The sequence below is a fragment of the Nanorana parkeri genome, unplaced genomic scaffold (genome assembly GCF_000935625.1).
Source record: "Nanorana parkeri isolate BGI_ZX_2015 unplaced genomic scaffold, ASM93562v1 scaffold1523, whole genome shotgun sequence".
Taxonomy (NCBI): Eukaryota; Metazoa; Chordata; class Amphibia; order Anura; family Dicroglossidae; genus Nanorana; species Nanorana parkeri.
The window spans coordinates 253,248-269,668 of NW_017307791.1; the positions used below are offsets into that span (position 1 = coordinate 253,248).

At 38.8% G+C, this 16,421-nt stretch overlaps 1 protein-coding gene across 2 annotated transcripts in view; it reads right to left on the minus strand.

Annotated features, from left to right (window-relative positions):
* The window catches only part of NTRK2 (neurotrophic receptor tyrosine kinase 2), a 201,916-nt gene that overhangs the window by 166,630 nt on the left and 18,865 nt on the right, over positions 1-16,421 (minus strand). For both annotated transcript variants that reach the window (XM_018570374.1, XM_018570373.1), the window contains exons 3-5: positions 16,126-16,197; positions 14,426-14,494; positions 7,817-7,974 (exon numbers count right to left, since the gene is read on the minus strand). In XM_018570374.1, coding sequence (XP_018425876.1) covers positions 7,817-7,974; positions 14,426-14,494; positions 16,126-16,197 — 299 coding nt within the window. The remainder of the gene's footprint in view (positions 1-7,816; positions 7,975-14,425; positions 14,495-16,125; positions 16,198-16,421) is intronic.

The following is a 16,421-nucleotide window of genomic DNA, read 5'->3' on the forward strand; positions in this document are numbered from 1 at the left end:
ATGTGCTGGGTGACCCGTTAACCCCAACGTACCCCGGGAGTTCTAATCAGGCAGCACTGGTTAAAGTATGGGGAGTGATGCCAATAAGTCTGTTATTTTTCAATTTCCTTTAACAGACCAAGCTGTCAAGCAAAGGCGGAAGTTAAAGAGCTCAGACAAACCATTACAATGGCCAGCTTTCATTTACTTACTTAAAAATGTTATTCCAAAAGGAAAAAGCCAATTTCTGTCACCGCTTAAAAAGTGTTAGCTGGAGTCAGACTTTAATTTGTTAGTCAATGCTATCAAGTCGATCTAAATCTATTAGTCCAACAGTTCCCTCTACACAGGTGCTGTCCAAAGGTGGTTCCATTGCACCTCGGTGGATACAGTGGAGGAGTGAGCGTAGCCACCTTAAGACAGGAAGTGTGTTACTGCCCAAATCACTAGGTGCAAATAAAGGAAGAAAGCCAAAAAAATTGATGCAGCCACTTCTAAGGATTGGTAAGCGGCAATGTATTAAATGTATATAATAAATAACAATAATGAAAAATAATAATTATATTAAATATATAAAACACCCTCAGCTTAGTCGCCCAGGCTTCTATTGAAAAGGTTTAATATGCTGAAGGATCCATTTGTTTTTAAAGGAATTGCATATTTGCATCTGACAGGGTAGTTTTGGATGGAGTAGGTAGAGGGTTCCACCTAAAGCATTTCAACCCTTTGTTTATCCTGGTGATCATTGACAGAAAGAGATGGAAGAGCCAACATTTTACTGTTGGGGAAAATCTTTCAATGGGAACACCAATTGAGAGGCGTTTTAACCCTCTCCTACTCTATCCAAGACTTCAGAAAATTAGCTATGGATTTGTCTGTCAGATTAACCTGTCAATACAGAAGGTATCATTTCCTAAAGAATTACTTTGGTGATAATCTATAACTAACTATAGAATGGCCATTGACTATGGAAACTTTCACTGCTAAAATTAGCCATTATATTAAGTCATACATTAGCAATTCTGTACTGATCTGTAACTGCTTTTAAACACATTTTTGAATTAATTCTTTGTAGAAATTAACAGACTAAACATCTGTCAGTGAAAACTGATGGATTTGCAAAATGTTAAGAAAAAATCTTCCCCTAACACAAAACATCCTGTGTTTGTTCTTAGATAAATTTACTAATGACAATAGTTACAATTGACAGGAATCCTATATTGATGAATAAAGCATTCAGAAAGTGTTTGTTTCTCTTAAAGACATCATTAAGTTGGAATTCCAACCTTCCCTTCTGTCTTGCACAGTTGCACAGGCTCCTCTCCTGTAATTAAATTGCTTAATCTGATTTCACTGCACACTGTGAGCTTCCTGCAATGTGCAGTAGAAGCTGCAGCAAATCCGATACAGCCTGGCTCATTTCCTGGCTGGAGCATGTTCAGCTTTAACAAGCAATATCCTAGCTATCCTGACTGTCCCTGACCCGTCCCTTTCATGCATTGGATTTCATATCTTTCAATCATGGAGGTTCAGCATCACATGTGAGTGTTAACTAGGGCAGTCCGCATGCAAATACATCATGCCTAGCAATGCCCACTCCCCCAGACTGACATCTGCCAATCAAGGATGCTGGGAAGAGAGATTTTCTTTTGTTTAGGACGGTAAACAGTTGTGCTGGGAGGAGAAATGTTGGTGGGGAATGAAGTCTTGTGCTGGGAGGATACATTTGGAGGGGGGGTTATGCTTGGAAGCAGGATTTCTGCAAGGGGGGATATTTGTACTGGGAGGAGGGGGGAACTATTAATGTACTCCTGTACTCTGTGTGTTACATAGCACCGACCCCTGCATTTTGCTTATCGTGTACTTCTGACACCTGCATTCTATGCATTATGTACTCCTGACCCGTGTACTCTGTGCATTACATACTGCAACTCCTGCATTTTGTGCATTACGTCCTTCTGACCCCTACACTCAATGCATTATGTACTCCTGACCCCTGCACTCTGTGCACTATGTACTCCTAACCCCTTAACTCTGCATTACTTACTCTTGAACCCAACACCCTGTTTTTTATGTACTTCTAAACCCAGTTTAACTCCTGACTGCTGTATTGTGTGATACATACTCCTGACCTCTGAACCCTGTCCTCTGTGTGTTACAGACTTCTGCACTGTATACACTATATTTAACATTACATGCTTCGGTCCAAAATGTTCATTGACTCACCAGTTGCTAGTTGCTAAGCAGTCCCTGACTATTTTGATAAGTTATACTTTGAGGTAGGCGCAGACAAAGTGTTAGTATTCTGTTTCTCTGTACTGTGCATGTAATGGAATCATTTAGTTTTCTTAAAATGATTGTGCTGAGATTTATACATATCTCTGAGACTATCTTGTGGCACAGCAAATCAAAATTCATGGGCGCAAGGACTGTGGCATATTTGTGTCACGCATACAGAGAATAAGCTCGGGTTTTATTTAACCATGTCCCTTTAAGCCTTTAATCTTCCCAGTGTTAACACAATTTGACCAAACTCACTGTTCACCACTTTGTGCAATGTGCGCCACATTATTAGTCTCCTTGTGGTGTCCAATAGTGCCCAGATCTTTTACAATCCTAGTATGCCCCTACATCCATCTATGCTGTTCTGAACCTCATACTATAATTGGGTTTGGGCATCTTTACTGTGCCACTGTGTACTGTCTGAAACAAAAACACTGTAATAAAGCAGCAATTACAGCAGCCATTTTAGTCTTCTGATAAAATGGAGGTTGAAGAAAACGGATGAAAAAGTGAAATAGGAGAGGGAACAAAAACCATTCACAAAATGTCTAACAGGCATCTCTCTACATTGCAGGAAGTCAGTTATTGTAATACAATCTACATGATTAAAGCCATTAGGATTCTTCTAAATGCATCTTTTTATCCAGAGTTTTATATTCTATACTATATGTTGTAATTAAACAACAGCATGACTATATGACAGAATTCTCTGGTTTGCAGGAAAGAACAAGAAAATGATCGAGAACATTTCACTACATGACTAGTTTATTCATTTCTGTGTTCTGTTGCCATAGAAACAAGTAAGAACTAGAATTACATTTTCACTAGCACAGTGCCTCTACATTTCTGCGGTGACAGGGGTGGAGGGACATAATGGCGAGACTCTCAAGTGTAAGTGCTATATTGGAACATGGCACTGCAGAACGCCATGTATACAATTGTAATCAGTAATGAAGCTCTGCAAATTTCATGTGTTTAGTTAGCACCATCTTTTTTTCCAGATGACACTGTTAGTGTTTGAAGGCAAGGAGTGAATTTACATTTTGTTAATATGCTACTTGGCAATCCTGATAAATATTTCAAATAATATACCACACAAGCTAAGATCTCCTAAAGACCACCCAACAGTAGTTAATGGTATTGTCGAAGATATGTAGTATTGGTGATACCTTTTATTGGCTTATTAAAGTTACTGTAGATTCAAGCTTTCGGGGCTCGGTAGGTCTTTTACTTAGGCTTTATATACAATTGTGCAAAGCCTGAGGAAATGACCTAGGGGCCCTGAAAGCTTTCATCTTCCATAACCTTTGTACACCAAGGTATCACTTAAACTTCAAACTTTCTACATTGATCAATGGCCAACAATACTCGAAAATGTCATGCACAACATCAGGACATGGTTTATCAAATAAAAAAAATGTGAACAGCATTTACTATACTTGACTAAACATGTAAAGATCACAAAGTAGTGTTACGGGTATAATCTTCTATGATATACACTGAGTGGCCAGATTATTATGACCACCCCATCAGTACTTCATTGGGCCACGAGATGACTCCACGAGATGACTTTGTTGGGCCGCCTCGTGACTCCACGAGATGTTGAAAGGTGATGTGAGGAATCTGACACGGCACTGTTGTCCTTCTGTTGTCTTGTACCAGTCTTGCCACTCTCCGTTCTGCCGTAACATTGACTAGTCGCTGACGGCCACACTTCGCACGTTCAGACCCAGATTTTCAGCTGACAGTCCAGTCTTTAAACACTTTAACAACAGCTGCTCTTGAACATTTAACGAATTCTGCTGTTTTGCTGATACTCGCTCCATCGCTTGAGCGCCAACAATCATCCCACGTTCAAGGGCTGTTAAATCGCATTGTTTACCCATATCTTCAGAAAAAAAATCACTTCTACTGTCGTGGTAAACAACCTGCTTCCCTATTTATAATGGTCTGGCCCTCTAGCAACTTCAGCGCAAAATTATAGCTAATTATAGCTAATTTGCCTACAAACGTCAGGTTGTCATAATATTCTGACCACTCAGTGTATATTAAAGCACCTATTAGCCTAGCTTTCTTTCAGACTCTCTGTATACAATATACACATCCTCTATTTAGTGAATGTTATATAAACCAAATCCATGAATTCAAACAGTGGACAACAATTTATTGGATGTAAATAAATGCTGTAGAAATTGCTTTCAACAACAGAGCAAGTTTTTTGAATGCTTCCTAGAAATTTCAATCTGCATACTGGTTTCATGTTTTATATAGCAATGCTGGTAGTTAATGGGTTCTGGTCATACTGAATGTTATTCTTCCATCATTTGTCAATGCTACTGTTTCTCCATGTCATAGGTAGAAAACCAGTTGACCTTGACAGCTAACTCATATCCTTCTCCTTATGTCACCTTTGTGACTTTTTTCACTCCAAAATGAGTAAGACATTTTGGTAATTGTGCCAAAAATTTAGTACCAAGTATGGACGAATGTGGGCTCTATTTCTGAAATGTTAGAAGCCAGCAACAATGTGTCTGTCATCTGACATTAAAGTGGTCTGAAATATTTTTAAATATTTATTCAATTAATATAAATTAACAAGAGGGCTCCGTTAGTCAAAAAATGTGGAAGTGAAGTACTGCTCCCATTGTAAAATCCATGTATGTGGGAGAGAGGTAAAAAAAAAAAAGCTCAGGGACACTGACATGAAATTCTCCAGACAGAAGGGGTTGTCACTATTTTTGTAGCTGTTTTCCTGAGAGGTGCTTTCAAACAGCTTCTCATCTTTCCCTTTTAAGGTCTCCATCCTAACTTACAGGACTACCAATATACCCTGCTCTTTAGAGCTTTCCTCTTCTGCTTCAGTCAGATTACCTTCTTGCATCTCCATGTATGTGGTATACAGTTGCTTATCAAACAAAGACTAGTCATAGTGGCGCCAGGGAAAGGCAGCACCAATGTCTATGGCAATCTTATCAGTATGGAAGACAACAATTCCTCAATCTTCAGGCTACTGCAGTAGATAGTGATGCAGTTGGCCTCTACTGGATCCCTTTTTACTTCAAATGTGTGACCAACTGGTCATAATTCTTTTAGTAGGCCATGGGAAGGACACATTGCACACCAGGGGATTTTTTTTCAGTAACCACAACAACCTGGACCAGCTCTGGCATGTATTGTGAATGAATGTCTCTGCATGTATAGCAGGATTTTTTTGTCTAGTATCAGAAGATTAATATCTTGGTGGTAAATGCCTCATATGCAACACACTGAAATAGATTGTCAGGTTAATCTCATGATACAAAGCTACCAAAAAGTTTCCTGTATAGCAAACAGTGCACAGAGAATGATTATTTGGTTTGAAAGGTTGCTTTAGAGTTCTTCTGACTTTTCTGTCTTTTAATTGTAGCCACCCTGCATAACAAGAGTACTGTCAGATTGTAGTCAGTCTGACCCTGGTCTAATAATCTATGCTCATTTGGTTTCATTTGGATAAGCACTCTGTTATCATTTGCATCTGCTCGCTGCTGGATGTAACCTTGCCACAGAGCAGAGCAACCAGTAATGGTGTATTATAAATATATCTATGTCTCTCTAGCCAATCACTAGGAGGTTCATGGCCAGTGGTGCATGCTGGGAAAGGACATCATTCTTTGGGGTGGACCATGTGAGGTTCTCTTCCTCCTCCGGGTTCCTGCCCTGGGGGAGGCTGTGGTGGAATGTCTGAAATGTCTAGGCTTGAAGCCTAGGAAGCAAAGCCATGTGCCTGCAGATAAAAAAAAAAAACATGCATGCATGTCTTTAGGCACCCAAAATTAGTTGGGTTCTCTACATATGTATGAACATAATGTTCCCTGTATAGAATTACTTCTAGGGCCCAGGAAGTCCATTGAAAATAATAGGCTGCAAACGCATCAAATTATACCAAAAATTGGATGCGTCACAAAATGTATGCATGTGTTGCTATGAGTTGTGGTGTGCTGCAACACATGGGTGTTTTGCCTTAGTGCATTGGGGTAAAATTTAAAATGAATGGCATGCTACGTGGTAATGCATGTAGCAGCGGTGCAAAAGTGTAAAAATGTCCCTTACAGTATTATAATGAAATCCTTACATATCTCATAAGTCCTAGCAGGGAATCTCACAGAGGAGTGTCTCTCTTTCATTTTTCCAAAATACAATCTATTATATTCTCCTTGGCTGTTAACTGAATACCCCCTTTTGAATGAGTAAGGGATAAAAATACTTTGTTGATGCCAGAGGTCAGAGGAGAATGGGCAGACTGGTTCAAGCTGATAGAAAGGCAATAGTAACTCAAATAACCACTCATTACATCCGAGGTGTGCAGAATAGCATCTCTGAACACACAACACATTGAACCTTGAAGCAGATGGGCTACAGCCACAGAAGACCACACAGAGTGTCACTTCTGTCAGCTAAGAACAGGAAACTGAGGCTACAGTTTGCAAGGGCTCACCAAAATTGTAAAATAGAAGATTGGAAAAACGTTGCCTGGTCTGATGGGTCTCGATTTCTGCGACATTTGGATGGTCGTCGGGTCAGAATTTGATGTAAACAAGCATCGATCCATCCTGCCTTGTACCAACTGTTCAGGCTGGTGGAGCTTCGCATCATGGATGTGCAGCCAACAAATCTGCAATAACTGTGTGATGCTATAATGTCAGTATGGACCAAACTCTCTAAGGAATGTGTCCATCACCTTGTTGAATCAATGCTACGAAGAATTAAAGCAGTTCTGAAGACAAAAGGGGTCCAACCCAGTACTAGCAAGGTGTACCTAATATAGTGGCTAGTGAGTGTATATGCCCAAATATATGTCCTGTGAAGATGACTGTATTCTTCAAGTCAGTAAACATTAAATATATAATATTCTGCAAGTCCGTAAACCTAGAATATATTATTTTCCTGTCTTAGTGACATTATATTTACAATGTGTTCAGCAAATGATTTGCTCTCATTACAACACTTAGCAAGAAATGTAATTCATCATTTCTGTTTTTGTTAACTGTACTATAATACACACTGCATATAGCAATTTATGGCCTTAGCCATCTAGAGCAAGTTTAGAAAATATGAATACAGGATTGAATGAACGATTCTTTGATCCAGACTATAGAGCAATATGCACTAATAATAACACAATGTAAAAGCTTAAACTTTCCACAATGCTGGCATAAGTCTTTTACCCATTGTTTTCTAATTGGAAGTGGTAACAAGTAAATGATCTGACACTGGACACAAATTTACTCATTTATGGGTTAGAAAAGGCACAGAAAAAATGTGTACTACACCTAATAGAAGAAAACACAGGTTCTCAGCACTTGCATACAACTTGCTTCTGTTAGTAAGTTCTATTCAGCCATGTTGATGTTGAAGCAAATAAAACTGGTTTATTATTTTTTAAAGAAATAGCATGCAGAAAACCAGAATAAAAGATCATTTCTGGGGTTAAATCTCATTGAATTAGATTAACTAGTAGCCATCACTTTAGACTGAATTCTGGTTGCTGACAGACAAGAAAAAAAAAATAACTTACCACAGTTGGATATGTGCATAAATGTCAGCGTTATCCTCTTATCATTCTCATTGAGACAGATTATGTTCTGCTTGTCCATGTTGAACATGCTTGCCTCTTGAAACACCTTTATCCACATTATATCACAGGAACACTGGAATGGATTGTCGCCCAAAAGTCTGAAAGAACAGTTACCTTTTTAATAACAACTTTCAAAATGTAATCAATATTCAGATTTACTTATCAACATCTTTGAGACACATGTAAGACACAAAGTGAAAATTCTCTTGCAAAGTGATCGGTCTATTTGCCTTTAGTAAATCAACCCCTATATTTGTCAAAATGCATATTTTCTTTAGTTATCTATGACCTCTGATGCCATCACTAAACTCTAGGGATGCACCGATACTTTTCGAGTACCAGTGCCGATACTTGACATTTTCATGAGAACTGCCAGGGTTGCAGCGGTTGCAGCTGGGACCTGGCTCTGGTGCTCCACCACTGTCCTGAAATCATTAGGCGATATTGTTTTAGAAAAACTGTCACATGACAATAAACAAAAATGTATCAGTACTCGTACTTGTAAGTACTTGGGCAAGTATCAGTACTTGTACTCGCAAAACTGGTATCGATGCATTCCTTTATTTATATTTATAAAAACAAAATCATACATTAAAAAAGAGATGTACAATCCCAGGAGCTCCATGTGCTCCTTACAAATGACAGCTGCCTCCTAACTTTAAAAAAAAAACTTCTGAGGCTGTTTCTATTGTCCATGTTACTTAAAAATGATCCCCTATTGAGCCACCAGTGGTGCAGGAGATACTAGTGCTAGTCAGTGTTGGGCTGGTGTTTTTTTAAAGAGGTAGCTCACTATTTTGGATGTCTCCCTCTTGGAGGACACATCCAATGCCAAAGGACAAACAGACTAGTATTACCATACTAAGGACCATCTCACACAGAAGATTCTGCTGCAGGTGACACATCAACCAGCAGAATTACCGAGAAGAAGCTTCCACTTACCTAAATGGAATAGCGCCACCTTACCTTTTTGTAATTGTGATATCTCGCTGGTCTAGCTAGCGAGAGATCAACTCGATAGCAATTGGTAAGTGGTATGTTAGCATACCTGTTGCTGTCAGCAACAGGATTGCTTATGTGTCTTGGGGCTAAGGGTGTGTGCACAAGGACATTCTTCTGTCTGTGGGGATACCAGCATAAGTGCTCGTTCTGCAATCTGTTATTTTTAAATAAGTTTATATCATTGAGTTGAAGACAGGCAAACCTGGCAATCAGTATTCCTGATTAAGTGGACTGGGCAAACTGCTGGGGGAGCAGAGTTTTGAGTAGTCGCTTGTGTTGGTCTAGTTGTAGATACTAGTAGCCACATAACAGTGCAAGGCTTTTGTATGCCAAGATTAATTTGACCGGAAATAGTAGAATGTCTGGAAGTCTAATCAATGGTTTCAAAGGGATTGGGCCATCAAACTTTGTTATTGAACAGTTTAATTTACTAGAATCGTTAACAAGGCAGACTGCTGATAAGTGTCGATGAATCCATATATCAGTTACTCTTAATTGTTAATGCTGTGATGACCTTGCAAGTTGCATTCCATTTAATCTCCTGACTAGTACTCTAAAGATCATCTAACAATTATTGCTTGGCTGTACAATATCACAAAATGCTTTAAAAGGACCCTTAAAAGCAGTTTATCATTCCTAAGTGAATCATATTAACATTCCACACCCTAATGTAGTCCAGCTGTATAAGTGATAATGAGATATAACTAAATCCAACAGCGCTAACACAAACACTTTATGACAATTTAAGTGACAGAAAAAAGAAATCAAAATTTACCACAATCAAATACACCATGATGTGTAAAAGGCTACATTAATATTCAATCATACAAATGAGAAAACAAATTTACAAAGAAAATAGAAAATTAAAATAACTCTTTAATAAAAAATTATATATTATCTGTTATTCCGTTTTTGCAAAACTTTACACACTGCCAAGTATCTGTTTGTCATACAGTTGACCACTCTGGATCAAATAGTTTCCAAGCTTGTGATTACTGTCACTGGACAATGACTGTTAAACCCTGCATTGTGCTAAAAACTTGTTAAAGGGCCAGGTCACACAGGGAGCGGGCACTGGTGTTCAAATGCGCCTGTGTGAACTTTTTTGAAATGTCACAAAGTGACATTTCATTTACATCAATTCACTGTAGGGTAACATGAAACATACTGCGTGTAGTACTATTTTTTAGCACACAATACCACAACATGGTGCTATGAAATGACTGATTAGGAAAAAAAAGAATTGCCCTGTATATGCTTTGTGAGTGTGCTGGGCTAGGTTGGTTTAGACTTACTGATAAGGAACAAAGAAGAAGATCTTTAGCTCCTTCTGTTGGTTTGGTGTCTCCTTGACAAACTCAAATATTTTGACATACGCATATTCTTATACATGTGCATGTGGATATTGACAAAACCAGCAAGCAGTCTTTTCTCTTTTTAAAGGGCATCTCTACCCATTTTATGTTTGCCCATTATTGACTTAATTCTGGCTTTCTTGTACTTGTCTGGCTCTATCCTGGTTCTTGTTTTGGCTTCGCCATTTGGCCCACATCTCTGTATCAACCCTCTGCCTTTTTTCCCCAGAAATAGTTTCTCACCTGATTCAGTTATAACAATCCTACACTTGAGATCTAGCAGTGATCAGGATATCACTGACTTTTACTAAAATCCTTGCGTCCCATAAACTCAATTTTAACAGCCTACAATTTCTAAACTTAATTTAAAGGAGAATTATGAGGCGAGCGAAAATCACTCAGCCTCATAGTTCTAGCCGACCTGTGACAATGAAACTGTCACAGGTCGGCTCAATAGATCGGGAAGTGAGCAAACACATACCATCGCTCACTCACTTCTCGATCCTGTCCCTGCAGAGAGCCGTGACTGTCACTCACGGCTCCCTGCAGGGATTTTCCACCCTCCCCTGTCGTATCCTCCAGCGCTGACTGGCGGAACGGAAGGGGGAGGGTACAGCTGGCTCTGCCTCTAGATAGGCAGAGCCAGCTGTCACTCACGCAGCTGGGTAGATCCAGACAGTAATGTCGGGATCCGCCCCGGCTGCGGTGTCTCAGTATACCGCGAGCTGTAGCTTCCGGTATACTGAGCTTTGGGTGACGGGAGGATGCTAGTTTGTGTCCTCCCGTTACCCTTAAGAGAACAATGGGGAAAAACACTTACCCCATAGTTCTCCTTTAAGCTTTTTTTTTTGTATTATTTGGACGGTGAGCTAATCAACAACTGAATCTCTACTTGGGCCTTTAACTTCAAGCACATATGCTTGAATAGAAATAGGACTATGGGCTCTAACAGTTGCAACTAAGACTAAGACCCTGTTCCAAAGGGGCCTGGTCCCTCTCTACTGCCACCAGCATGAGCGGTGCTGGTCAGTCATATTCTACAAAGCAGAGCTGCTCTGGACCAGCACAGCAGGAAATGTAAGGGAGAACTTTACGACCCTAAAGACCAACCGTTGCAGAGTTCTGTTCTTTTGTATGTGATCACCTAGCTCCTACATGGCCAGCCCACACTGCAAATGTAGGTGTTGATGCATATGGCAATAGAAGGTATGGGGTGGAGGGGCTGTTTGATTACAATTGGATGAATAGACTAATGAACATAATAGCATGCGTTTACTAATATCAGAGTTCTGTTCAGGCATTGAAGAACTGAATGCCCAGATATTATTTATATTATTTAAAAAAAATAAGGGTTAATATGTTAACATTGTCCATTTCTGGCACACCACACTGTAATCATACTATCCAAAAGAAATATAAATTCCTGAACTACATGACCTCTTTCTCACAACGGGTCCAAGAAGCTAAGGAAACATAATACGGAATGGAAATTGGCATATCTCACAGCTTAGTGTGTTGTGGGACATGCAATACCCATCACATTAGTTTAAAGCAATACATTATTGCGCAACAATATGAGATGCTGCAAACATTGGCTAAGATAGCATAACTCTATCATACAGCTGCTGCAAGCTGACATTCAACGCTCCGCAGCATGAGACTTTAGATGCAATAGAACATGCTGTGAAGATGATTTCCACATGTTTTATGTACTGAAAGTGACAGTGATTACTATTTTATTATGTTCTACTATGTACTATTAGGTTCTATACAATGTAACTACTTGTTACAGTTGCTCCAACTCTCAAAATCTTCTCTTGTCCCATTCAGGGGCTTTATTTTGGGAAAATAATTTGCTAGCTAAAGCCGCCATCATTACTAGAGTGCCATCCAATGTGCACACGGGTAATCTAACTGGCAGTATCTGTGTGTTGCTCACAGACATGTGATCTCTCTGTGATCTTACAACTTACAGTATTATTGTACTAACAATGCTAAGAACATGCAGCACCATTCATTTTATTACAGCGCCACGGTCTCAGTGATCACACAGAGCAGACAAAGAACGTCCGTTCTTCGTCTGCTCTATGGTGATCTCGATCGCCGCCGCCGCTGCTCGGTTTTAATATGAGTGATCTCATTAGATCACCGTATTAAACGAGCAGTGGCTCCTACTGTATATTTAGCTCGGCTTTAGCAGAGCTAAATGTACAAAAAACTACTCGCCCGCGCCCGAAACTGCATGTCTCGGGCGTCGGGATTCGCTCCATAAGACGCAGGCACATTTTCCCCTTCCTTTTGGGGGGAAAAAAGTACGTCTTATGGAGAGAAAAATACGGTAAATAATTTCTTTTTAAAGCGTATTTCCACTTTCGCAGCCAAATTGACAGAACACCTATTTTATATTTCTTACATGTCACCATTCATATAGCAAAAGCTAAAAAAAATACTTATAAAAAATGCTTCTTAAGGGTTAAAATTTTGACTTTCTTCTTCTTTGTAATGTTAGGAGGGGCTCTGAGGAGGGAGGGGTTTAACCCTGTCTTGTATTGTGCTGGCTCATTTCATTATAATTTGTAAAGTAGATGTGAACCCTGCTTGTCCTTACAGAGGGATAAACGATTACAACCCTGGCTTCTGCAATGTATGTTAATTGAGTTAATGAGAGCAACACAATATACATATTTATGTCCTAAAGCTGTCCATACACTGTGCGAATTTCGGCCAGTTCTTCATGAACTGTCTTAAATTGAGTGCTGCTGCCGCATTGATGGAGGAATCTGTTCTATTTTTTTCATTGAGCCTACGAGTCGAACAGCAAAAATAGAACAGTGTATTGCCAGCTTAAGTTTTTCTATCAGGACAAATAACTGTGAAAGTGCTCAGATAAACTTGGATTCAGTCATGTTGCCTGCTGCAACAAAACATCTAAAAGGTAAGAAAATGTTTTAAATAAATATTTCTCTGTATGCTGTGTGAATGGGAACAAATAACAAACATATAGAGGGGTTTTATCAAATTTGGATGCAAAAGTGGTAATACACTTTAAGTATATTTTGTAGTCCACACTACTGATCTAAATGTACTCTAATGCTACCTGTTCTGCTTGTGTGTCCAGCACCCTAATATTGCTGGTACAAGTATTCATAAAAATATAAAAAACTATTCATAAAAATTGATTGCTGCATTGTAGCATTGCATAATAATTTTTTCTTTACTTATTGTAGTCAACCAAGCTTTAACTAGTCTGTCTGTTAATTAGGCGTAATAATTAACATATTGTTACAGCTCAACTTACAACTCTTTCATGCCTATGACAGTAAAACTATAGCTATATTTTTCATCTGCTGGCAAGAAACAGAAGTTATTCTTTGATATTTGTATCAGACAAAACTAGGATGACTGTTGCTTGCATCGCATGACCTGGCTCATGTTCTGTGTTTTTTTCACGAGCTATCCTATCATTTAAGGTGCAATTTGTTTTACTACATCAGTAAAGGTAAGGAGAGGTCAGCTGTGATGGAGATATCATGACCATCACAATGTTATCACGGCTATAGCTTGGCCGAACTGAAGCAGTTTCTCTCAGTGGCCAGAATTTACCCCTGGTTTATTTTAGTCCCAGCACTGTGTCATTTTGACACGGAGGCTCCTGACACAGAGTGAGTATGATGAATAAGGGGTTAATTAGTATTAGGGCTAGAGTTGGTGGACAGAAGACACCTCTGGGTACCTGCACTTCAGTCAGCAGTTTTCAGTATTATTAAAGTAACAGAGTATCTTTAAGGGCCCACTTAAGTCGTAAGACTTGAAGGTGAGGTGGTTTAGTGTCAAGGGCTTACTTGGGGTATCATTAAATGTTAGTGTTAATTTTTAAGGGTGGGGGGCTTAGTAGAGTGCTGTATAATAAAGCATACTTTGCAGCTTTCTCATCAATCAGGGAACTTTGCTACTTTCCACCATACTCCAATCAAATCCTGTCCATGCATCTGGGCCAAACAGTATGTAGAAGACAAGCATGTGGTCATCATTCATTCATCAACATACACTATTTAAAGACATGCATGCGGGCACAGCAGCATAATTGCTCATACAATATAGCAATCATAATATCTATACTGAAGCTTACATAAAGCCTAATTCATGTTAAGGTTTTAAATAAAGCTTGATAGTTATTGAAAATATATCTTACAGGTGTGTCAGTGAGAGATGTCGAAATAATCTTCTGTTTAAAGTTGTCAGCTTATTTCTGGAAAGGTCTCTGCAAAAAAATGAAATATTTATGTTTAAAATCACTAAATGCCATAATATCCAGAATCAATGAATTAGTAATATTCTGGGGTCTAACCAAAGAAGTATGGCCCATATAATATAAGTACATGGGGTAAGTTGTGTAGTGACATAAAGATCTGATCACACCCTTACAGACCCCCGTGTGCTGTCTATAGTCTACTTTGGCTAAGCAAGATGCCGAATACTGAGGCGCAAGTACGGTGAATCTTAAACTCTATACATCCTGGAGATCAGACTACTATCTTATCTCTGCTGTGTAAGAAGTAGCTAAGCAGCACGTGACATTACTTCAGAGACTTTTGCCACAAATTTAACTTTTTAGACAAACAATAAGGTCATTGAAGATTTTTACAATACTAACAGAAACGTAAAAGGTCCCAAGTTGTATAATGGCCAGACATTTTTTCTTTTGGGAGTGGAGGGGGGTTTGCTTAGATCTTCTATAAGGTTCCTATTACTGTCTATGTCCCCATAGCATATAGAAAACATTGGGAGACATTCCTAAGCAGAGGGACAGCAATCAAAATTTAACTATATGCAAAATATTGATTCTTTAAGAAACATGTATACTCTCTTTGTAAAGCACAATAACAGGTAACATGTAATTTTCAAAATACACAATAAATGATGAATTTGTTCAGCAGGGTAGGAAATACATACAGTATGTTTGTATGTAATTTCTTGTCTCCATCCAGCATAATCCAGCTATAGATTTAAACCTTTAGTTAATGCAATAGTTAATCTAGAAACATACATTTAAAGCAGAACTCTAGTTAAAATGTTTTTTAACCCTTGCAGTGCGGGGGTAGCTCGTTTTTGCTAGTTCTACTCACCAGATCTGCAAGCCAGCTTGCTCTTAGACTGGTTCCTGGAGCCTTTCTCCCCCTTCTATGCATTAGTCTAAGGTCCCTGAGTCTTCACGTCCAATACACTGTGTAAAGGATTTGAGGAATCTAAGGGACATTACATCGCTCCAGCATAGGAGGAGACAAGCTGGAGGGAGGGCTGACTCATAAGATCAGGTGAGTATAACTTTGTTAATTTTAACCCTAGGTAAAAACAAGCAATTAACCCTTGCAGTGCAGGGGTAGCCCCACTGCAAGGGTTAATATAATTTTTAACTGGAGTTGTTCCTTAAGATAACCTTCAGGGTTTTTTTAATGAACAAACACATTCCTTATGTCTGTAATAACTGGACCATGTCTGTATACTAGAAACATTAATAACGGTCTAATTATACTGTATGTCAGTTAAGAGACTTGACACAAGGCTAAGCAGCAATAGACATTTGACACCTTCTGTAATTTTAGATATTCATTAATGTGGGCTATGCAAGCTAAAAACAAAATGTTGACTAAGCCAGCTAGAAAAGAAAAAAAAAAGGCTATATATATATTCCGAGAATCTTACTAGGATTTCGGTGTAATTTTAAACTTCAAGGTTACGTATCACATCTTTTTGTAATGTGTAGTAAAAGCCCAAACAGCTTGTCTTTATATGATTCAGAGGTGTAGTAACACTTTCAAGGAATGTCTGTATACTGCAGATCATCTGCTATAATGGCACAGCATTTGCTCAAGTAAGAAATTGATTACTCACATGTAAGTAAGTTTGAGGTTCTTGCGGAATGCCTGGCGAGACACAAACTTCAGGCCAGACTCTACCACGGTTCTAAAAGGAAACAGTCAGTGTTTAGCAAAGTCCCCAAATAACTTCATCTGCTGCCAAGGTATAATATTCTGAAGACAGAGGTTAGCTCCAAATAACTCACATATAAGTAATGTGTTTAATGTGTTCTGCTTTAATTAGGTAGTGATACACAGATTGATTGATATATATATATATCTATATATATCTATATATATATCTGTATATATATAGATATATATAGATAT